The sequence below is a fragment of the Protopterus annectens genome, chromosome 10.part0, assembly GCF_019279795.1.
Source record: "Protopterus annectens isolate FY-2018-M chromosome 10.part0, PAN1.0, whole genome shotgun sequence".
In the NCBI taxonomy this organism is placed as follows: domain Eukaryota; kingdom Metazoa; phylum Chordata; order Ceratodontiformes; family Protopteridae; genus Protopterus; species Protopterus annectens.
In genome coordinates, this window is record NC_056744.1 from 872,100,267 (window position 1) to 872,125,266 (window position 25,000).

A 25,000-nucleotide genomic window follows, 5' to 3' on the forward strand; every position below is an offset into this window, starting at 1 on the left:
GTAGTTGAGGTATTTAACTCTGCTCCTACAAAAACGGTATGCTGCGATGGCGATAAGGCAGACTTTTCGAAGTTGATTGTAATGCTCAAATGATGGCAGAGTGTCAGAGTGTATTGTGTTGCCTGAGTCAACTGATGCATGGTGGTAGCGGTGAGGAGCCAATCGTCTAGGTATGGAAACACCTGGAATCCTAGACATCTCAGGTGAGCCGTGACCACTGCCATGCATTTGGTGAACACTCTGTAGTGAGACCAAAGGGCAGGGCTCGAAACTGGTAATGACTGGCTCCCAGCCGGAAACGCAGATGATCTCTGGAGCATCTGTTCATCTTTATGTGATAGTACGCGTCCTTGAGATCTATGGAGCACATCCAATCGCCTTTCCCTAGGAAGGGAAGAATGGACTGAAGCGTGACCATTCGGAACTTCTCTTTCTTTAAAAAATGTTTGAGTCTGCTGAGGTCCAAGGGTCCCCTGTTTTCTTTGGTACCAAAAAGAATCTTGAGTAAGTTCCGAATCCAACTTGGTCTGCTGAGACTGGTTGGATGACTTTTTTTGCTAGCAATCTATGGACCTCTATGATTGCTTGTTCCCTGAGATTGGGTGGAACATCTTGGATTCTGTTTACAGGAATGAGAGGGGAAGAGAACGGTATGAAATATCCTCTGGAAATGATGCTTTGCACCCATGTATCTGATGTTATGTTTAGCCAGGCTTCTGGGTACAAAGACAAGCGACCCCCAACTGCCCCCAGAGCCGAACAGTCGGGCCCCCTTTCACGGGCACTGGTAGGGTTGACCGGAGAACTGAGCCCTGTCTCCCTGTTGCTGCAGACCCCCTCTGCCGCAGGGGTGGCGTCTTCTGTTATAACCCCCTCCTCTGCCTCTAGATGGGGTTTCTCCACGTGTGTCCTGAAAGGCTCCCTGTGCTTTTCGGAACCACATTTTCCCTCCCCTAGGGCCCTTGGGGTAGGGCCGAGTAGGGGTAGAAAAACAGACTCCAACGGCAGATAAGGTCTTGCATTCCTGCTCACACCTGGTTAACGTTTCCTTTACTTTGGGCCCAAACAGTGATGAGCCATGGAATGGGGTATTAATAAAGGAAGACTTAAAGGGTTCCACAAAGGAACAGACATGCATCCAGGCTTGTCTTTGAAGAGCGATGCCCGAACTAGCTGCTCTACTCGAACCATCAGCTGCATGGGATACGAGACGCATGGACGAGTTTACCACTGAGTTTAGGGTAGCGAGCTGGGCGTTGACTTTGTCGGCCACCCCTGCAGCTACCGTACCCTGGAGAGTATCTCCTAGCTCTTTCAGGAGATCTCTTTGTAGTCTCGTAAAGTGAGTTAAGTAGTTCAGTGATCGCAGAGAAAAAGTCGCGGAACTAAACATGCGCTTCTCATATCTATCCATGACCCTAGAATCTCTGTTAGGAGGATGGATAGATGTGGCTGTCTCAGACACTTCCTTTTTGGTGGCTGCAGCTACCACCATGGCATCAACAGGCACTCCCTTTGTCAAAAATGGCTTGTCCACTGGGGCAGACATGAATTTATTGGGCTTACAAGGAACAGGTTCCATGGCCTCCAGTGACTCCCACGCCTTACGAGAAATCAGTTCCATGAGCTCGTCGTAAGGCGGAGACACCCAAGAAGTAGAAGGTTGAGACCCAAAAGCCTTCAAGAGCATGGACTCATCTTCAGTAGGGGTCTTGGACTGCCAATCGCCTCTCTGATTAAGGATCTCTAGTATCTCTGCAAGGAGATATCCTCAGAGGGGGATCGAGGGGACCCTTCTGACTCATCTAAGTCAGTGTCGGATGTCAAAGACTCCTGTGGGGAGTCTAAGTGCCTCCTCTTGCGCAGTCTCTTCCTTGGCACCTCCTCAGTGGGGGGATCTGGGGAGGTCTCAGAAGAGCAGGGGACGCCCTGTGGGGGTACTTGAGGCTCGGGGTCTCTAAGCTTAGAGGGACCGGTAGATGAAGAAGCAAACATAGGAGCTTGAGGGGAGAGGGAAGGCTGAACCGATGCTGACGTTGTCTTTGGAGACAAAACTCTCCTCATAGAATCTAAGGCACCATGGCTCCGACGAGGAGTGGATGGACTCGAGAGTACTGTCTGATCCTCCCGCACCGAAACCCTGGGCTCAGAGCCTGAGGTAGGAGCCGAGCTCATCCGAGCCGAAGCCCCAAGAGGAAGAGTCCACACCGACAAATCGGTTTGACTATCCTCCCTGGACCCGATGGGAAAGCGTCGGCTCCTAGAGTCCTCGATCGGCGCCGAGGACATCCGAGTAGATGGAGCCGATAACACTGGTGCGGGTATCGGCTTTAAGGGTTCGACAATCATCGGGTCAGTTTCCTTCAGCTCCGAGAGCCGAGTATGGCTCAGAGGAGGAGTAGACAAATCCAGTTCCATGGTCTTTGGCACCGACGAGCTGGTCGGGGCCGACAACAATTTGGCAAGTCCTGGTGCCTGTAAAAGCTTCTGCACTAGCCGATCCATGTCCAAATCTGAAAGGCTGACTGAGGACTTAGCTGAATACACTGAAGGTGTTGACTGGAGCAGAGGAGAAGAAGGAACTTCAGAGACCGGCTCCAATACTGAGAGCTGGCTCCGAATCAAAGGTACACTCGTCTCCGAGGTCTGTTGAACCGATGACCCTCCTCCTGAAATTTTTGCCTTTTTTGTCACTTTGTCTGAAGATTTGGATTTTGAGGATTTGGAGGATGTGCTAGCACCCTCATGGCTACTCCATACCTCAGAAAAAGATTGCTGTAGCAATCCCCTGCCTATTAGCTTCCTCCTTCTATCCAAAAGGACTCTTGAAGAAAAGGAATGGCAAATGCTGCAAGTGTCTTGGAGGTGTTTAGCCCCCAGACAGTAGACACACTGAATGAGTCCGTCAGCGATGGACATTTTCTGAATCTCGATTTAGGATGGGATTTTTCCTTGTCATCCGACATAGTTAAGGTAAACAAACTAGTATACTTAAAACAGTAAAATCTTTACTTTAGTTGTAAAGATCCACAAAGTAACCAAGCCCAATCCAGGCACTATCTATAACAATTATAGTTACAAATACAGGGCTAAAGAAAAACCCTGACTAAGAAGATTAATAAATCTAAATAGGGCTAAAAGGCCCACACAAAACAACTAGTCAACAGGGCACCTATCTATCTAAAACTATAAAAACTATCATCAAATTTTTAAACTCTAATACACTACTATCCTCTAAAACAAAAAGAAAGATTTTTTTTATAAGAACTTGCTGTTTTTTTATCAAAAATGGTCTGGATCACAGAGATCTCTCTTGTTGCGGCAAACTAGATCTGGGGTAATTCCAGCAGTGCATTGTGGGATAAGGGGCTTGGACTCGAGCTACTGACAAACCTTGAGCTTTGCTATCGGCTCCGAACTCATCAGTAAGAATAAACGGCGAGATTTTACAACTTCACATCATTTCCCAATAAACAGAGAAGACAAATGTTTGTGAGGATACAGTAATCATACTTAGGAATAATATTTTCCTCCTTACCCAAACAAACAAACAAAAAAAACCCTAAGACTGTTATCTTCTGTGTATCCTTCTGATATGACAATGACATGAAAGTGAACAAAAAGCCATAGTCAGAATTTGTGTTTTATATATGTACAGATGTATATATGCATGAACACACACACACACACACACACACACACACACACACACACACACACACACACACACACACACACACACACACACAGCAGGTCCCCTTACCCTTATCCTAAAAGACAGCCACCTTCTATGCACCCCTGTGATGTCAGACTGGAGCAAATATTAAAACACAAACAAAACAGAAAGTGTCAGAAATATGCAATACATTCTAATTTGTTCCTAAATGTATAGTGCCCTTCTGTGGAAATCTCTGAAATCTGACTGTGAGGCAAGTTAAATAAATAATGACCACATATTTCCAGGCTCCACCCAAGTTAAAACAACCTTGTGTGCACACCTCCAAGTTTACTTGTGAGGAAAGCAATAAACAAATAATGGCCACACTATCCCAACTTACACACAAGGTATAGCAACTTTCTGTGCACATCTCTGAGGTTTGTGAGGAAAGATAAATAAATAATTACAACAGTGTCCTTACCTCCCACATAAGTTATAGAAAATATCTATGCACATCTATAAGTAGGGCTGTTTTTATACTAGCTGCAGTCCAGGGCACAGTCCTCGACTAAGGCTGTGTCAAAATCCAATTATACATTGTGGGGTGTAGGGCTGCTAATCCCAGAAGCTTGAGGGTCTAGATAATCTGTGATGTATTTTATGCTTTATTTTGAAAGCTAATAACTAAGAAAACGATTTTTGCTGGCTCCCCGAAGAGTTATGTATATGCACGTTAATACAATGTGTCCAAAGATAACAATCTGTGATGTTTTTTTTTTCACAGACGTACGATATGCACTGAAATTTTTTTCTGATTTTAAACACACACACACACACACACACACACACACACACACACACACACACACACACACACACACACACACACACACACACACACACACACACACACACACACACACACACACACACACTGCCCCTGACAGGCCAGCTCTATCAAAAGAAAGAACATTACATGTTTACCAACAGGCATACTAAGGGAACGCCAATCTGAGTACAGCATGTCTTTAGGGTGTTAGAAATGCTAGACCCATACAGAGACAGGAAAAACACGAAGACACCACACAGAAGGAGTCACAGACAAAAGCTTAGCCACAGAACCAAGTACTGTGAGGCAACTACATGCTGTGCCAGTGATCAGTTGCCTTTGCACACGTTGTGCAAAGATCAGCAGAGAGCATCATGTTTGACTATGATGGAAAGTGAAATAAATTATGGCCAATTTGTTATTTTTAAATACAATGCAACATCCCACACTCCACAAACATGTAAGCATTAGCCATAGCAGTGACATGTTTGTTTATTTTGTTAATTTTGGTAAAGCATTGTCCACTAGCCCATTAGCACTGATTTCAGTAAATACAATACAATGTGTGGCAATGATCCTGAGCATCAAATCAGTGGCTGCTTGACAGTGTTCAAACAAGAGCATGGCTAAGTAACTTTTATTCACAGACAGCCTCCACACTAATCAAATGCAGAAACTTTTTTGGCTTTTTTTATTCCTGTTGTTGGCAGAAGGTGGGCACAACCCACTCTGGGCTCACTCCACTCCCCTACTCTACCCTACCCTCTTTCCCACACACCCCAGACATCACATTTATACTCTATCCTCATTAACTACACTCCTCCCTCTTTACATTACCCCCTCCAATTAGGCTGCTACATCTAGCCACACCAACACCCATCCTTTCCTGAAATTACATATTAATCAGTCTTAGCCTTACTGATTACAAAAGTCCCCTCTCCTCATACTCCACTCATCATGGCTCACTTTTACCTTGGTATACCATTTCTTATTCTGCTTATTGACACTCTCCTCTTACCACACTAAACTACATTTCTCACATACTTCTTCTACACTTTCCTACTCCCTCAATAACCATAACACAACCTACTATTTCGACATCTCACCATCACTTTTTACCACCTCCCATTTTCATCTATACAAGGAGAAACACTCTCTCACATTCACACCAATAACAAAGTAAAAAGTACAGTTTTGTACCTACCATAAATGTAGATGTCCGATAGACATGCAACTGCAGTCATAACATGTGGGTTGTCCTGCCTCAGGCAGCCCTCGGTCGGCCGGATTCCAAAGTCTGGGTCCGACGTCGGCTGATGTCGCATTCTCTCCGACGTCAGAGCGGCTGGAGTACATAAGCATCAGCCGACGCCATTTTCTTCAGTGTTTCTTGCCCCAGATGCCAGGTGCCCTCCAAGGAAGGCTGTAATCAAATTGGAAGACAAAACAGGATTCCAAACAAATACATGTGCAATAAAACAAATACATCATAACAGATATCCCCAGCTAAGAGTAAGGGGGATAGGAGTGGACCCTAGGCATAGAGGGGTATGGAGGGAGGGAAAACCCGACTGCAGTTGCATGTCTATCGGACATCTACATTTATGGTAGGTACAAAACTGTACTATGTCCTTCAAGAATGCAACTGCAGTCATAACATGTGGGTAGAATACCATAGCTTAGCTGGGGGAGGAGGTATGCTCTAGGAAAGAGATGGTGTGGCAATCAAACCCTGGAGGACTGCCGAAGCAAAGCCTGCTCTGGATCTGGAATATAGAGGGAGATTGTAGTGTTTAGAGAATGTATGCACGGAGCTCCATGTAGCAGCTTCTAGAATGTCCTTTGTAGGCACCCCTCTTAAAAATGCTGTAGAGGTGGCTGTAGCTCGGGTGGAATGTGGTCTGACATAGGCTGGAACAGTCTTCCCATGAAAGGAATAACAGAATCTGATGCAATGTCCAATCCATTTAGAAATAGTCTGTTTTGAAATTGCTTTTCCTTGGACTGCAGGGCGTAAGCTACAAAAAGCTGTTCAGACTTCCTACTGGTCTTGGTTCTGTCCAGGTAGTATCGAAGTTGTCTATGAATGTCCAAGGTATGCAAAAGTCTTTCCCCCTTATTCTCAGGATTGGGGAAGAAAGCAGGCAGATGAATGGCTTGATTTAGAGAAAACCTAGATACCACCTTTGGCATAAAAGTAGGGTTGGTCCTTAATGAAACCCTGTCTCTGTGGAAAATAATAAAGGGTGGTATTGCCATTAGGGCCTGTAGCTCCGAAACCCTTCTTGCTGAGGTAATTGCCAACAGGAAAGCTGTTTTCCATGAGAGAAATTGCAAGTCAACTGAAGCTGCTGGCTCAAAAGGAGGTAGAGTCAGTTTCTCTAAGACAAAATTGAGGTCCCAGGCTGGCACTGGGGCCTTTCTTGGTGGCTTAATGTTCTTGATTCCCCTGAGGAATTGTCTTAGTAAGGGGTGAGAGAAAACAGGAGGATCAGTGTTGTATCTGGCTGAAATAGCAGATGCATGAATATGAGAGGCCACTCTGTAACATATCTGCCAAATATTCCAAGATGAGTGGGATGCTCAGTAATGATGCATCATGACCCTTGCTGGTATTCCAATTGCTGAATCTTTTCCACTTTGCTAAGTAAACCTTTCTAGTGGATGGTCTTCGAGCCTCTGTTAGTATCCGTTGAACTTCCTTGGAGAGAGATAAGCTGAAGTTATTTATGGGATCTCCCAGGCTGTTAGCTGCAGTGTCTGAAGGTTTGGATGCAGTGTTTCAAAGTTGTGTTGAGTCAAAAGTAGAGGCCACTGAGGGAGGGCCCACCTCCTGGTGTGACATATGCTCCGTAGTAGCGGGTACCAGTGTTGTCTTGGCCAATCCGGAGCTATTATGATTCCCTTGGGCTTCTCTGCTTTGATCTTTAGTAATACTGAGGTCATCAGTGGCAGAGGTGGGAATGCATAGATTGCTAGGGAGTTCCAGTTGAATGAAAGGGCATCTATTTTCCAAGCCTTTGGATGGTATGTCCGTGTGCAAAATTTTGGTAGAAGATGATTGAGGTGAGAGGCAAATAGGTCCACTTCTGGCTTGCCCCATGTCGAAGTGAGTTGTCTGAAAGCCTTCGGATGTAACCTCCACTCGTGTGGATCTGTGAAATTCCTGCTTAGGCTGTCCGCCAACGCATTGTCTTTTCCTGGAACAAACTGGGATTGTAACTGGATGTTTAGACTCAGTGACTTCTCCCAAAGCTGCATTGTCAGTCTGCACAGGGGGTAAGAGTGGGTGCCCTCCTGCTTGTTTATGTACCACATCACAGTGGTGTTGTCTGTCCATATCATTAGATGGCCTTGCTGGAGTTGGTGTTGAAAAACCTCGATAGCATGCATTACTGCCAGCATTTCTTTTTGGTTTATATGCAGATGTATTTCCTTTGGAGACCATTGTCCTTGTATACACCTGCCTTCCATGTGCGCCCCCCCATCCAAGGTCTGAGGCGTCTGTAGTCATGGTCTGTGTTACCTGTGGTTTTTTGAATGACATACCTGTGTTTTCCTGACTCACCGAGGCCCACCATAGGAATTCCTTTTATAGGCATGGAATGAGTGGTATGACTGTCTCCAAGTTGTTGCTGTGTTGAGACCAAATGCTTTTTAGGTACCATTGAAGCTTTCTCATGTGTAGCTTTGCTAATGGAACCAGTAGAATGCAGGATGCCATGTAACCCAGGGCCTGTAGGAATCTCCTTGCAGTCATCTGGGTGAGTTTTGCTAAACCTTTGAAGTATTGAGTTAACTTCTCTTGCTTGTCTTCTGTCAGGTAAGCCATCTGAGAGGCTGTGTCTAGTTTGGCTCCTAAGAAGATTATTTGCTGGGATGGCTGCAGTCTTGACTTTTGGAAGTTGACTGTGCATCCCAGAGCTTGAAGTAATCGTATGACATAATCCAGGTTTTTTGTCAACATCAATTTGTCGTCCGCTTGTATGAGGCAGTCGTCCAGGTACAGGTAAATTTGTATACCCTGGAGCCTGCAATGAGCAATTACTGAAGCCAGGCATTTTGTAAATACTCTGGGCACAGTAGATAAGCCAAATGGCAATGCTGAGAATTGGTAATGCTCTGGCCCTGCAAGAAATCTGAGGTATCTTCTGCAGCTGTGTCTGATAGGGACATGCAGGTATGCCTCCTTGAGGTCCAGAGTAATCAGCCACGTCTCCTTGCCCAGCATGGGAAGGAGTTGCTGTAGAGTCAGCATTTTGAACTTTGGTACTATGAGAAAGGTGTTTAATGCGGACAAGTCCAGTATTGGTCTCCATTGAGATTCTTTTCTTGGAACAAGGAACAGTCTTGAGTAAAACCCCTGTTCTTGTTCTTGTTGTGGAACTCTTTCTATTGCTTTCATTCGAGTCAGCAGAGTGATTTGCTTGATAGCCTCTACCCTTTGATGTTGTGGTAGATTTGGCATGCCTTGTTTTCTTGGTAAGGTATGAAAATGAAACTTGTACCCTCGGTCTATAATGTCCAATGATCCATTTGTCCTTTGTCAGTCTGTGCCAGTTTTCTGCAAACAGAGATAATTTCCCGCCCAAGGGAGCTTCTAGTTGTTCCCTGGTAGGCGGTAGTAGAGGAAAGTCATTGAGTTTGAGGTTGTTGGGCAGGTGAAACCCCTGCGTCACTTCTTTGGTTTCCTGGCTGCCATTGTCGTCCCCTGTAAGGGCCTCTGTATTGGCCTCTTCCTCGGCCCCGTCTGTTCTTACCCCTTTGAAACTTTTCTGGATTTGGAAAGGACCAGTTTTTTGAAGGCCAATTCCGACTGAATCTGGGGGGGTTGAACCTGGAGGAAATCTTTCACAGTCTGAACTGATTTTGCTTTTTCTTCGATGGTCTTTAACACATCCTTAGCATTTGCACCAAAAAGCTTGTTCTTTTCCAAAGGTGCATCCAGACGTTTTGCTTTTACATGATCTGGCAGAGGTTGATCTTTTAACCACGCATGTCTCCGCATCACTGCCCCTGTCATAGCTGCCCTACATGAAGCTTCCAGTGCATCATATCCACACTGCAGGAAGTGATTGCTTACTTGCTGAGTGTTATGTACAGCTTCCTGCAAAGTCTTCCTGTCTAAAGGATCAGGAGAAGCTAATGTTTTTTGTAAATCTTCTAAGAGATAATCCTGATATTGGAACATATGAAAAAGGCAATTTAAAGCTCTCATAGACAAGGTAGTGGATGTGTAAACCTTTTTACCCCATCTCTCTAATGACCTTGCTTCCCTGTTGGAGGGCAAAGGATTTTTTGAGGTGGAGGCTGAAACTCCTTTAGGCCCCTGTGAAATAGTTTCCAAATCAGCAGTATGGACCCTGAATAAATGGGAATGAGTTTCTGGGACGCTGTAATACCTGTCTGGCTTGGCTGGAGCAGGAGGAAGAGAATCAGGGGTAGCACTAGAATCAGAATACAAATCATCCAGAACATCAAGTACAGGAGGAATAGCTAAGGGCCTGTGCTGAGGCTTCTTAAGGAAAGTCCTAAGGCGTTTCCTAGAATCAGAATATTCCTGACCCTGCCACTTGAAATGTTCCCTCATGGTGTGCAGAACTTCCCCAAAAGAAATATCCTCAGGAGGGGAGGCCAAAGGTATGGAATCTTCTGCATCCGAGTCCTCATAGGTCTGGAAGAGCTCTTCCTGGCTATCAGAGTGGACAGAGCCCTCAGAGTCTTCATCAGAAGGAGCAGGGTCAGAGGGTTCAACCCGGGGCCTTTTATCAGGAGGAGGCTGAGATGCGCTCTCAGGATGGGCCTGTGAACCTCTGATCATGGAAATTAAATCAGCAGCCATGGACATAATTTGTGTCTCCGGAGTCGGCTGAGGTAAGGATTTGGAAGCAATATGCTTTGTTTTGCTGGCTGCCTTAGCCCTAGTGTAGGTCTTAAAAGACATGGCCATAGGAGGCCTGGCAGCTCCACGTGCAGGAGTGACCTTGTCTACAGCAATGGTCTCGGGCATTTCCTCGGTTTCGGTATCCGGAGGAAAGTCTATAACTGGCGTCGGAGTAATATCTGGAATCGGAGTCATCGGTAATGCGGTGTCTTCGGTTCGGAGCGGTGGAGAGACCGTCTCAGAGGGAACCGGAGCACTCGCGCTAGGTTTTGGCGTGGAGTCAGTGGTAGACGCGGGCCGAGGATGTCGGTCCCGGTCTTTTCGCTTTTTGGGGGTTTGCGATGTCGGAAGATCCGACGGCATGGTGTAAGCAAATTTATCGCCGAAAAAATCTTCAGCGAACTCCGCCCGGCGCCTGAGTGCGCGCTTGTTGAAGCGAGCGCAGGCTACACAGGCCGAGACGTCGTGGTCTGGGCCCAGGCAAGGGAGGCAGTAAGAATGGAAATCCTTATGAGGTATTTGTTTACCACAAAAAAGACAATTGTTAACTTTTTCAGTAATTTCTGACATCGGCTGAGGCAAGAAAAGGTCCCCAACGGGGTACTTAGCTTTTTTGATGACTTCGGTATCGTAGAATACAGGAGCTGACCGACCGGCACTTGCGAACTGCTTCTGCTTCGGGCACCGCGCGGCAAGAAAGACTGAAGAAAATGGCGTTGGCTGATGCTTATGTACTCCAGCCGCTCTGACGTCGGAGAGAATGTGACATCAGCCGGCGTCGGACCCAGACTTTGGAATCCGGCCGACCGAGGGCTGCCTGAGGCAGAACAACCCACATGTTATGACTGCAGTTGCATTCTTGAAGGACATCTATTCTTCTACAACCTAAACCCACATCACCCACAATCCTTCAACATGACTCTCTTTCTAGCAGGTGACATTCACCTCAACCCTGGCCCCTCTCTCCCTTCACTCAACCCCAGCAAGCACCCATTCTTACCCCTACCTCCCCAAAGGTCCCCCAGCCTACTGCACACTGCTCCACTCGCAAAACCCTTGACCTATTATCAAGTAACATACAAAGCTTTCTCAATAAAACCACTGACTTACACTCCTGGATAGCCCAATAATCTCTTGATATTTTAACTTTAACTGAAACTTGGTTAAAGCCGCACATAGCCAATACCAAAATCTTACCCCCAGGATACAAGATAGTTTGATTAGATAGACAGACAAGAAAAAGTGGAGGTGGTGCAATCCTCTATTCTGATCTACTTAATCTCTCCCCTCTACAAACACCACTCCCAAGCTTTCACCCTGCTGAACCGATTGTACAAAATTGTCACCTTAACTCCCACAAAAAGTTTGCTATAGCCTCAATATGCATCCCACCAGGAAATAACATTCCTGTCCTCGAAAATATACTTTCATGGCTGACTGACAACATCTCCTATGAAACAATCATTCTAGGAGATGTCAACATAGACTAGTCCAAACTCATGTCTGACTCCCCCAATATGTTTATTAATCTTCATGGTTTCAAACAACTCATCACATCCCCACTCATATTAATAAAAATACTAGTACGAGTTCTATCCTTGACTGGATACTTACTACAGACCCTAATCTCTACCACAACCCCCACACCCTGCCTGACTCCCTTTATGACTGCCTACCCATTCACATCCAAAGATACTCTAGTCCAATACCTAGACCCCACATATACAAAGACTGCCATAAACTATCCTCTTTCTATGTTGATTCTTTTAATTCTAAACATGCATCTATTAACTGGTCCTTCCTTCACTACCCTCCCCTTAGTGAAGCTGTGGAAATATTTAACCAGATTTTCCTCGACATCTTAGACTCACTTGCTCCCCTAAGAAAAATTAGGATAAAATCCACCCACTCACCTTGGTTATCAAAAGAAACACGCTCCTTCATGCATAAAAGGTATAGTATCTGGAAAGATTGGCAAAAAAACAAATCTCCAACCCTAATAAAAAGCTACAAGGAATTCAGAAATCTTGCTAAAAAACACATTTATCAAGATAAGAAAAACTTTTATAACACAGCATAATACAATCACTTCTCCAACCCCAAAAAATTCTGGTCCACCATCAATAATCGCCCCAACCCCTAACCTTTTCCCTAATAACTCACCTCTAGAGACTGCCATCCTGCTCAATATTCACTTCATAGTCACCATCTGCAAACTAACTCACTCGGACCAAAACTCCAATCCCTCAACTCCTCCCCCCTATTCTACCTATAACAACAAAACCCCTTTCTCTCTTAAACCTGTTTCCACCTCCCACATCAAATCTCTTCTTCATAAACTTAAAACTTGCTCTCCATCTGCTGATAAACTACTCCCCCCTTTCTCAAACTTGCTAATGATTCCATTGCCTTTCCCATCTCTTTACTTATAAATAGATCAGTTCAAGAAAGCACAGTTCTTAACATCTGAAAATTGTTCTATACTATACCACTGCACAAAGGAGGTAACTCCACTGACACCTCTAACTTTCATCCAATAACCATTCTATCACATCTTTATAAAATTCTAGAAAAATGCATCCACTCTCAACTCCTTAAATACCCAATACAAGAAAAGCTCTTAACTCCTACTCAACATGGTCTCCGGCCACACCACAGCACTGCGGCAGCCCTCTTATCTTTTACTCACACAGTCGCTGAGGCCATAGATAATAACCAACTTGTGTCCTTTCTCTTCCTAGACCTATCCAAAGCATTTGATACAGTGTCTCACTGTAAACTACTAACAAAACTAACTGAACTTAACCTCTCTCCTGCCACCATGCAGTGGTTCTCCAGCTACCTTTCTAACAGACTTCAATCTGTCCAATGGCTCACTTCTTGCTCCGCCTTCTTGCCTGTAAAACCAGGGGTCCCCCAGGGTTCTATCCTAGGCCCCCTTCTATTTAATATCTTTACCAACAATCTCCACTTCGCCTGTAACCACTCTACTCTTATCCAATACGGAGATGACTCTACTCTCATCACCACCTCTAATAGCATGTCTCATCTTCCTCTTACACAAAATACATTTAACTCCATCGAAAAATGGAGTAACGAAAACCAGCTTATCTTAAACCCTAAGAAAACCAAACTCCTACTCTTCCTCCCTAAATCCCAGAACATAAACCTTCCTTTTTCATCTCTTCACTAGAAACACTATCACCAAAGCAGACCCACATACAAAACTCCTCGGCACCATAATAGATGACCAGCTTACATCTGACCAGCATATTCACCAGCATATCAAAAAGACACATCAGAAACTAGGATTACTGTATCAAAACAAAAAATACCTTACTCGTGATGCTAAACTATAACTAGCTACAGCATTCTTACTATCAGGCCTACTTTATGCCACTCCCATCCTCACGAACCTACGATCCAACTTAATCTCACGACTAGAACAAACGTATAATAAGATTGCCAAATTTGCAACAAACCAACCTCACAGATCTCACCACTGCATTGCACTAAAACAACTGCAATGACCAGAATTCCCCCACCAACTTCTTATAGCACAACTCCATCTTATAAAAACCTACAGCCTGTCCCTCCCACTCTTCACTAGTGTCCTTTACACCCTAATCAAATCCCTCAGAAGCTCTGACCAACAACTCCTTGACTTACGTAGACCAAATAAAAATACAGGTAAACTTCTCTAAAACTAGAATGTGTTTCTATAGCCTGGAAAACACTTCCTAACAACATTAGAAGCACCTCAAATACTACTCATTTCAAAAAGCAACTTCCTCGTAATCACATGGATCTGTCCTTGCCAGGAACCTACCTAACGCTCACTTTCTTTCCAACCTTACCACATGTATTTCAACTCACTTCTTTCCCTCTATAACATCTTCACAGCTACTTTTCCCTTTCAATCTTCCATTATAGGCAGATCTACTATACTGGTAATATCTCATATCAGTATTTCCACTTGATCTAGTCATCTGTGTAATTTTTTGTGTATGCTTCTGAATTCTATGTATAATATTATATTTTCTGTGGTTAGAGTTCCAGTGACTCTTTCCTCCTCTATTCTTATACTTTCCTAGACTCAGTTGTAAATACATACTTTATCACAGTCTAAGATGCCACTTTCTTTTAACTGTAATCTATGTAACTGTATTTTGGTGCTCAATCCTGATTTTTGTACATTCCTTGTTATACTATACCACTCTAACTACTATGTACAACTTAGAATACATCATGCTAAGTTACTCGGAATTTTAAGTATTGTAATTATCCTGGAGCTTTTCTCCTTGGGTCTCCACTGAAAATGGGCTTCTGGCTCAGTTGGACCAACTCGGTTAACAAATGTCAAATAAATAAATTAAATAAATGTACACCTCAGATGACTATTACTGAAAAAAAATGATCAGTATTACAAATTACTTCACACAAATACATATTAGTTCTGAAAGTCAGACTAACCATTACTTAACATGAGTAAGTAACAGTCAGGTCAGTCATTTGCAACCACATGGACACAGTACACTAGCCCTGCAAAGCCAAACAGCTGCAGTTATCAGTTCCCTTTTTCTGATATATTGCAATATAATCATAGCATTTGCAATAACCGATTGATGCCTGAAATGATGCTTTAACATTGTCATGCTTTCCTGAATTCAGCTATGGTATTCAATTGTGCTTTTAACTGAATTACTGTGCAAAAAAGGAAAGAAACCCCTGTTTTGAAGAGATAATGAATATAATTTTCTTAAATCATTATAGTTTGAAGAAAGTGCGAAAGCAACTTGTTAATTTGACTTGAGCTTGAAGTACTGCCTGTAGGAACAACACATGCAGAACAATTTTCAGGAGGAATGAGGTCTAAAGGAAGACAGGAATTCAGTAATTTATGTAATGTTGGAATGAATGAACATTGTTAAAAAAACATGTATGTATACTGCGAAATGGTAATAAGAAATTGTTATTAAGGCTTGTTTCTTTCATATTAAACTATATGAGCTCAAGCTGCGGCTTAAAATGCAATGATTTAATTGAAGTGTTTAAAAATCATTGTCTGAATCTGTTATATCTGACTTCCGAGGCATGTGAATAACTCTTAGGAAGAATCATGAGCTGTAATTTTAAAACCTCTTAGGAATCCAAGAGGTAGAGGAAGACCTAAAAGCAATAGTTCAAAAGTCCAAGTTCTAAAGTACTAAATCTGTCGAAAAAACTCATGTCCTGGAACTGCAATCCAAGTAATAATGCTTGCTGAATGTGTGACCAAGTAGTTATGGCAGAAAGGTCTGCAGTGGAGAAATTTTTGAATTTCTGGCACAAGAAACACCAATGGAGAGGCTTTACCAACATCTTCCTATAAGATGTTCACTGCTTCATGGCAAAATGCAATGAAATATGCGATCCACTTAGAAAGAGTTACTTAGTACTATGCGCTCTCCACCTTGAGAAAAGGAAAGGAACAACTGTTACATCTTCCTTACTATATTTAAGAAAGTAATTTGTATTTATTAACTGGATAACTGAACTAGTCCAGAAACTCTACTCAGCCATGACAACGGTCAACCAACATAACAAAAGTTACAAAACTACATGAAAAAAACATGCATAGTAAATACTATATAACATTCAAATATGTACATGTTAACATAAAATTGCACAGGTGTACCTGGTATGCAGTAGCAAGATGAAAGACCATTTCAGTGTGCACTGAGGAAATGTTCATGCACCCTCTTCAAGTCTAACCTGAACTAATACTGCAAATTCAAAGCAAGAAGGGCCTTCTCTAACAAATTCTGCCCAAAAAGAAAACAAAGATTTAAGGACTGGTTTGTGTATACTTCTGATATTACTTTTGGGAGAAAGCATGGGCTAATGCCTAGGGAAACCTGATCCTTCTAAGATACTAAACAGAGATCCCTACACATAAATGCCTACAGCTTGGATATCATGTAAACAGAAGTAATGGCCATCAAGAAAGGAACTTTCAAACAGATGAACTTCAAAGTTGATTAGCCAGTAGATTCAAATGTTAAAATAGCAAGCCTGTCATCTCTGAAATTCCAGTTGCAAAAAGGAAACAAACTCCTCAAAGGTGGATGAAGACGCAGAGCTCCTGCAAGAGGATATTTAACCAGCTAGTGCTGCACTGCAACTTTGTCCTGCAAAAGACTGTTATATACAGATATTCCAAAAACAAGCATGACTGTAGAATAACAGAAACCAAAGTTACAGGGGTAGCTAATGTAGATCATGATCCCCTTCAGACTGACCAATTGAAGCAGAATACATTACCTCTCTGCTCAGTTTCAGAACTTCCAATTCAGTAAAGGTCTGATGACTGGAAGGCTTCCTCTGCCGTCAGTCACTCCAAGATTTCTCATGGAAGATCGGAAAGAATTAAAAACAACAGATGTAAATGAAAAGCCACTTGTTGCTTCAACCAAGTGGAACTTCCATGGTTTGTACTTGGACAGCTTTCTGCACAGACTTAGATGAGAGACACTGAGACCATATATTCCAAAGCCACTGCAGTGTAACAAAAATGAGTTGCGGCTTTCTCCTCTGGGTTTTGTGATTTGAAGGAAAAGCAAACATGAATTTTCCCAGCCACAGAGAAAGAAATTCTCTCATAAAAAAGTTAATCTCTCAGGTACACCGCCACAAAAATCACATGACAATATTTCTGAATCCAAGACTCTAGGGGAGAAATGGAACTGCAGCTCAAGGAATCTGCTTTCACATTCAGATACCCTGAGGTGTGAACATCTTCTAAAGGTAAAACCCTGGTCAAAGTCTCACTGCTAGAGAAAAAAAGCTCTTATACTCACTTTCCTCACTTGTCTAGAGGAAAGTAGTTTTTTTATTCAGGCATGTCCAAGGATCATCTCCCAGTGTTCTCTCCTATCTGATGAATCTGGGCATCTTGGGGCAAATGCCATGTACACAGACAACCCTCTCCTCCTACCACCCAACACCACAAACTGTAAGAGATGCACTTATCTAGCCAAATTGGAGGTAAAACTCTCTCCAACCAAGACTGAACTTGACAGTCAAGAGGAGAAGGTAAACACTTGCACCACACCATACTCATCACATAGTCCCACTAAACCTACACCACCAAAATCCACACATAGAAACACAAAGACATTTACAGAGGCTCTCAATAATAATCTGCTCAAGCAACACAAACCCCCAAAGCAGAAACACAAGCAACCTCAACCCCCCAACACAACCCAAATCACACAAAGCACACAGACTCAGTGTGACAATAAACCACAGCTCAATAAGGCAAAACAACGTACCCAACACACTAGTCATAGGTGACTCTATAGTCAGGCAAACTGATGTCCCACTCACCAGGCTAAACAAGGAGAATGTTACTGTCAGCTGCCTGTCGGGTGTCAGGATCTGCCACATAACCCACACACTCAGGTCACTCCACAACAAGTACAAATATTACTCTGTCATTGCCCATGTTGGTGTAAATGACTTGAGATGTACCTCCCTGGACTACATGAAAAGAGATATGGAAGAGCTCTCCGATCTTGTAGCCCAGGCAGGTATGACCCTATCCCTGAGTAGCATCCTGCCACTGCCCAGAATTATACCGCAGTACAAGGACAACATGATTGACTTCAACAATTGGCTAAGCTTCTGATGTCATTCTAAGGGGATCCAGTATCTGTCTGCCTGGGACGCCATGGTCGACATGGTCGATGCTTTGCCAGAGATGCCCTGCACCTGTCACCCCTGGGATTCCGGATACTGGCTAAGGGTCTTGCCGCCCCTATAGTGCCTTTTTTAGGCAAGGTTCAAATGAAAAATTCACCACTGTAACAGGAACAGGCAAGCAAAAACTGAGGGTGATGCTACTCAATGCTAAAAGTCTAAATCTCAAAATGCACTCACTCGGGGCACTCCTTAAAATGGAGAACATCGATATCTGTGCAGTGACTGAGACCTGGTTCAAGGCTCTTGAGAGCACCCCCGCATTACCAGGCGATAACTCATACCACACTTTTCGGCCGTCTAACCTGGAACAAAACACCAAAGGCGGAGGTGTGTCCAAATTCATTAAGGATATCCACACCTCCAGGCTGGTTGCGCAGCATAATGCATCCGAGGTTATCCAAGTGCAACTAACTCTGGGCAAAACTGCAGTCCAAATTGTAGCTTGCTACAGATCCCACACCATGCCCTAGGATTCCCACTCCTCTTTTCTTGATATATTGGAAAATATTAGGGTTCAACCAAACACCCTAATAATGGGTGATTTCCACTACCCCACCATTAACTGGGAAAACTACTCATGTACCAACTCCTTCACTCAACGCTTTCTGGAATTCATAAATTACAATGCCCTGGATCAACTTATCCACACCCCCACCAGGAGCAACAATATCCTAGACCTAGTCATTACCAACATGAGTGACCGGTGTTCTACACCTGAAGTCAACTCCTTGCTGGTCAGATCCGACCATATGCTAATCACCCTAGTTATCCGTATCCCGCCCCCACCCACCATTAAGGAAACCACGGTAAAAAATTTTTCCAAAGCCAACTTCATGCTTCTTAAGACAGAAGTGGAGAACTTCATGACACCCATGCAGATGGGCAATACAGTTATGACTGCTGAATCCTATACAAATGCACTCTATAAGCACTTAGACGAGTGCATGAATCATGCTATCCCAAACAGAATCAAGATGCTATCCTCCAAAAAAAGGAAGACAATCTGGTGGTCCCCTGCCATAAACAAACTTTACAACCGAAGGAAAAAAACTGTTGCAAAAGAAAGTAAAATCCCATGAGTGGAGGAGCTCCCTGGTCAGCCTCAGTAAGATCCTCAAAAGCTAGCTATGAAAACAAAATCACCACTGATTCTAACGGCAACCACAAAGCATTCTAAAGCTATGTCAAGAATCTCAATGGCAACACCCAGATCTGCTCTGAGTTACAGCACAACGGCACAAAAATTACAGAACCAACTGATATTGGTATCATCATGCCAGATAGGTTCAGTACTAACTTTACCCACCCACTTAACTTTACCCACCCACTCACCCCCTAAAGGGCCCATATCTATACAGGAAGAATGCAGAGTCCCTGTAATCACATCTATGCAGGTAAAAGCTGCACTCTTTAAAACCAAAAACACAGCATCCACCATCCCAGGTTACGTTTTACACAAACTACAGAACGAATTGGCTCCCCACCTAAGCACCATGTTCAATCATAGTCTCACGTCAGGCTTTGTGCCCACTGAATGGCGCACAGCAACAGTTATCCCACTCCACAAAGGGGGAGCCGCCACTGATCCTGGGAACTATTGACCTATTAGCTTGACGAGCCTGGTCTGCAAGGCCATGGAATGTATCATCATGGAACACAAACAAAGACATTGGTAACCTCCAAACTCTGGACCCCACCCAGTTCGGGTTTGTGAAAGGCAGATCATGCCTTCTGAACCTGATCGACTTCTTTGAGGCAGTCACCAAAGCGGTAGATGAGGGTAAGGTGGTTCACACAGCCTATCTTGACCTTGTCAAGGCTTTCAACACCATCCCCCATTCTGGGATTATAGCTAAACTCACTAAACTAGGTATAAATCATTGCTAACTGGCTCACTGACAGAACCCACCCTGTAAAAATTGCAGACTCCAAATCTGACTTCAAACCAGTGACAAGTGGAGTACCACAGGGTTCAGTCCTCAGACGTCTCCTGTTTGGTATCGACTTCTCTGAAGTACAGGCCAACACAGAAGGCCACTGGCTAACGAAGTTCACAAGATGACTGCAAACTAGGACCCATAGTTGAGTCCCCAAATAATGTGGCCATCCTACAGAAGGGCCTCACTGAGACAGATGCCAGCTGTCAGAGGCATGGCCTCAAGCTCAATGCCAAAAAATGCATTGTTATCCCCTTTGGTAAAAACTCTGTACCCATGAAGTACCACATAAATGGCACTCTACTTAATGCCGAATGTGTGATGAGACCTTGGGACCAAGGTGGACAGTAGTCTCTCCTTTGATAATCACATTGCCACAGTAGTCAGGAAATCCTTCTATGTGGCACACTTCATCACAAAAGGGTGCTCATCCAGGAAAAAAGAGGTCATTGTTCCCCTCTACTCGGCACTCATTAGACCCACTATAGAGTACAACGCCCCTTTTGGAATGTACCTCACAAGACATCTGCAGCAGCTGGAAAGGCCACAGAAGTACCTCACAAAGAGGATTACTGACCTCAAACAGATGCCCTACTCTGAACGTATCAAAAAACTCCAGCTTTACTCTGTAGCATATCGCCTACTCCGAGGAGATCTCTGCCTAACATATAAAGCTATGTTAAACCCTCAGCTGTTGGACATACTACACCTAAAGAAATCACAATCCTTCCGAGCTACACACTCTAGGGACCTAAACTTTGTCACCACAATAAACAGGACATGCTAGAGTGATAGATTCCTGTCCCAGAGACTTCCTATACTCGGGAACAAGCTACCCATCTATGTCAAGCAAAGTTCCTCATTAGCACTCTTCAAGAAAAATCTTGATGAGTGGATGGGAAATAGGAAATACACCCCAGGGATCACTTCTGTGGCTCTGCTCGACAGGGGCACAGGAAATCAACTTTCTTGGGTGGCGTAAGCCAGGGAACCTTGTTGGCTAGGCTTACTTTGGCCCTTGGGCCGATAGCCTAGTACCTACCCATGAACCTAGAACCCCCCCATCTCTTCTCTACACAAGGGCACAATCATATACCGCTCTACTCCTTCACATACCACAAAAACTGCCTGACAAGAGTAGGTTGGGCTCCAGTCTCAAATCCTCTTCCAGAACTTTTACAGAATGAACACTGGCTGTTCACCAGCTAATTTATGACAGCCCCCTGCTATGGATGGAGGGGAGTCTAAGCTTCTTAATCTTTTAAAATGTAAATCACTGCATTCTGCTGAGGTAAAGGAATGCCCAGCTAACACATACATTTAACATATGAACACACTTTGTAAGCTTGAAAGCTGCTAAAGAACTGATATGAATCTCATCTACCCTGGCTAGTAAGTCTTGAATGAACTGATGGATCCTTGGAAAAGGCTCCTCTAATACTTAACCACTGACTCAGCGCTGATGCTCCTGATTGGGAGAGGCAGTGCAGACACCCCAAAGATGCAAGCCAAGTTGGTTGGTAGAGCTGCATCTCTTTCTTTCTAGTCCACCATGGGTTTCAGGGGTGCACCTCACACTGCTGCTACTGGCCAATGTCAGATGCAAGCTCATACTTCAGTAAGTAAAATAACATCTTGCAACCTGCAAAGATTGCAAGTCTTTCTCAAGAGTGGATTTACCAAGAGAAGGAGGAGGATATGACACCTGTTTAGCATCTTACTCCCTTACTTTCTCATGAAGTTCTAGCAGAGGTCTGGAATAAGAAGTTGGATCTTTTTGCTGGCCTTTGTACTTGGATACATGCCACAGCCATCACCTTGAAATACTTGAGATAATCTTTCAACTTTTCATCTTCTGCAGGTGGTCAGGATGAAGTGTTGGGAACTTATGTCACTGTTCTGCAGGTAGCAGAAAAGGTGCCATTGTGGGTCCTGTGCTGTGATATGGTGATTAAAGGTGCAACTGGAATGCTTCAATATTTGAGACACTGAACACACAGTTTTTTTATCACAAGTGTTGGGTTTAAGAAACAAACTGGCCAAGTATCTGAAATGAACAGAGTTTCACAGGGAATGGGCAAGAAATTGACACAGTTGCATGTGCTGGTAGAATGCATGCATGCCTCCTAGATGCGGAAATTATACAAACTCAGAATTGGGCCAATATGGTTAAATCAGAAGAAGAATATCAAAATGCTACCCACTGCAGAAAGCTTTCAAAAGTCAGATCAATATATTATGGTTTGCTTATATCCATACATTTATTAGAAAAGACTCATGACACAATCACTTTAAAGTATTTTTCCATTAAGGTGTTCACTAAGCACAGGAAAACATATTTCTAATAGAAACAAGAAATGAAGTAAATACAGGACGATTTCTGGATCTAATTTTTCTAAATTCAAAATCCCAGTGTCTCAGCTTTTTATACTTAGAACTTAAGTCAAGACAGGAGAGTGAGAGAGAGAGATAAGAGACACAGAGAGAGAGAAATGCCCTACAGCAGATCTATTTTCCATCCTTTCTTTTGCATTGCACTCCACTGATAAACTGTGCAAGTGTACGGACGTATATGCCTAAGCACATGCAGTACATCTGAATGCAGCTGAAGAACACAAAAGCGCCATTATACAAGGACAATATCTGAAAAAGATAAACAATTTCTTTATTAAATAATGTCACAGTATAAGAACAGTAACCCACCTCTGTATGTGGTTATAATACGATTTTGCCCATGGTTGGCTTTGTTTGATCACTCAGCCTTTGAGTTTTACCATGGAAAAGGACATCAGGTAGATGGAAAGGAAAACGAGGGCTGAATCAGATGCACAAGGAATAGCTGCAGGTACACATTAACTTAATAGGTAAATAATTTCTTTCCCAGCCACATTTTCTTTGATGATCATTTACTAAATACAAAACAGAGCAGCTGATGTCTTTATCAAGTACCTTCTTGGTTCTAACGAAAAAGGGCAGTCAGCGTACGTGTTTATATGCTACAAAAGGAACTACCTGTAGGCGATAATTCATATGACTATTTTTACAGCAAATATGTGCATTTTAACAGTGCATATCAAATCACATCAATCGAAAAATAAATAAGGCCAATGTTTTAAAACAAAAGGACAAAAAGTACTTACACATCTGTCTATCATTCTGTGAAATTCCTCCAAGTCCATTGTTATGCCTCTAGTCTCAATGTTCAACTTGCCACTCAAGTCAAACGAATATTTTCGTCATCTGCCAAACAACACAGTGGAATCACTAAAAGCCCACTCCTGATGCATGAATTTCAATATACATACATTGTCTGTCTCTACTAAAGTTTTAGTAAATTATGCAGTAATGCTTCTTCTCTATGCAAGTTAGCACTATTTCAGAAAACGGTGGCGCTGGCTACATTCTCTTTTACAAGTATATGGCAAAACGCTAACAGATTATGCTAATTGCTAATATGCTGATTGCTTTATAATGGAATGCAAGATAATGGATGGACAAATTAATGTAATCAAAGTCCAATAACAATGCAGAATGGTAAAGCAATAACAGAACAAGATGGAGACTCTGTAAAGGACTTTTAGATTACAATTCTTAATTTGCTCACTCCTCCTTATACTAAGAAAGGGGATTTAATAAGAATTCTCATACACTGGGTAATGTTTCAGTAGAGGATGGCAATATGTGAAGGAGACAAGAACATTTTTTTTTCAAAATAAGAGGTTATGGGACTCCTGGACATACACAAATACTTCCATTTGTACATACAACTGTCATCCTACCATGTTCATTCCCACTCAAGGAATGATGACATATTAATTGTGAAGGAACACGTTTAGAGTACAAAATGCACATACACCCACTAGTTACGTCAGGCCACACCTGTTTTGTAAAGTGAACACTCTTCAGCAGGAATTTGTCAGAAAGAAAACAGAGTGGCAGAGATTGTCAATGCAAGGTGGCGTCTTTCCTCAAGCTGCCTTAGATAGGTTTAAGAAGGCAGAAGATTTCCAGAAAGATTACACTAGCTATGAGTTTAAAAGTATTGGAAGAAAGTGGAAATATGATCAAAGGCAGCTGCTGAAAGCTTAAAAATGAATTTTTCTGTAAGCAAACAAGATGAAGTAGGGCAGGACATGATCTTAGCGAGAATATTAATCAGCTGTTTATAAGATTGAAAGGTTTATAGCTAACTTAATATTGAGAAACTTTGAAGAAACTCCTTCTAATCAGAAATATTAGCTTGATGACTTCACTTGCAACTTGGGAAGAAGAAGGAATATCAATGAAGACTAAGATACTTAAATGATAAGCATTTATTAAAAGTAGCTAAATGGGCTTTGAAGGAAACTGGTATATCAAGTGTACAGAGCAGCTGATGGCAATAGTTTTGTCAAAATGATGGGGTAGTCAGCATTTAGCTGTACAGAAGCATTGGACTTTTGTAGTGGAAGAAGATGACCAATAGGGTGAGGCAATAATGCAGGAAAATTTCTGGAAATGTTTGGTGTAGTTGAACTTTTAAGAGTTTACTGAACAATTATTACTATGTTTAAAAAACACTACATTTTTTTCTATGAAAAATGAGGATTGGCCCTGCTGGATTAGATGGATTACTGAGACACAATGGAACTTCCAACTAAAGGAGGAGACAGTACACATCATACATTTGATACCGTTTGGCGCCAAGAAGAAGGTGATGAACCAGAGGGTCTGGGGAAGAGCTGTTAGCATCAAAGTATCTTATAAATTCTAGGAAATTTAGATTTTTTTTTTTGTATGGCAATTTGCATTTTCACACTCCCTTTTGACTACCCTGCCTGCCTCCGACTCTCTCCACTTTGTTGGAGATACAGTGAAAAAGCCCTTGACAAACGCCTACATATTTTCTGGGAGTACTAGTTAACCTGTTATTTAAAACAGATCATCAGGATATCTCTGCTAGGCTTTGG

The 25,000-nt window shown here is 43.0% G+C and overlaps 1 protein-coding gene across 2 annotated transcripts in view; it reads right to left on the bottom strand.

Annotated features, from left to right (window-relative positions):
• The window catches only part of GLMN (glomulin, FKBP associated protein), a gene marked incomplete at its 5' end in the record, with an annotated part of 1,643,959 nt that extends 1,620,668 nt beyond the window's left edge, over nucleotides 1-23,291 (bottom strand). For both annotated transcript variants that reach the window (XM_044085667.1, XM_044085669.1), the window contains 1 exon segment: nucleotides 23,192-23,291. In XM_044085667.1, coding sequence (XP_043941602.1) covers nucleotides 23,192-23,230 — 39 coding nt within the window.
• Nucleotides 23,292-25,000: the final 1,709 nt, after the last annotated feature.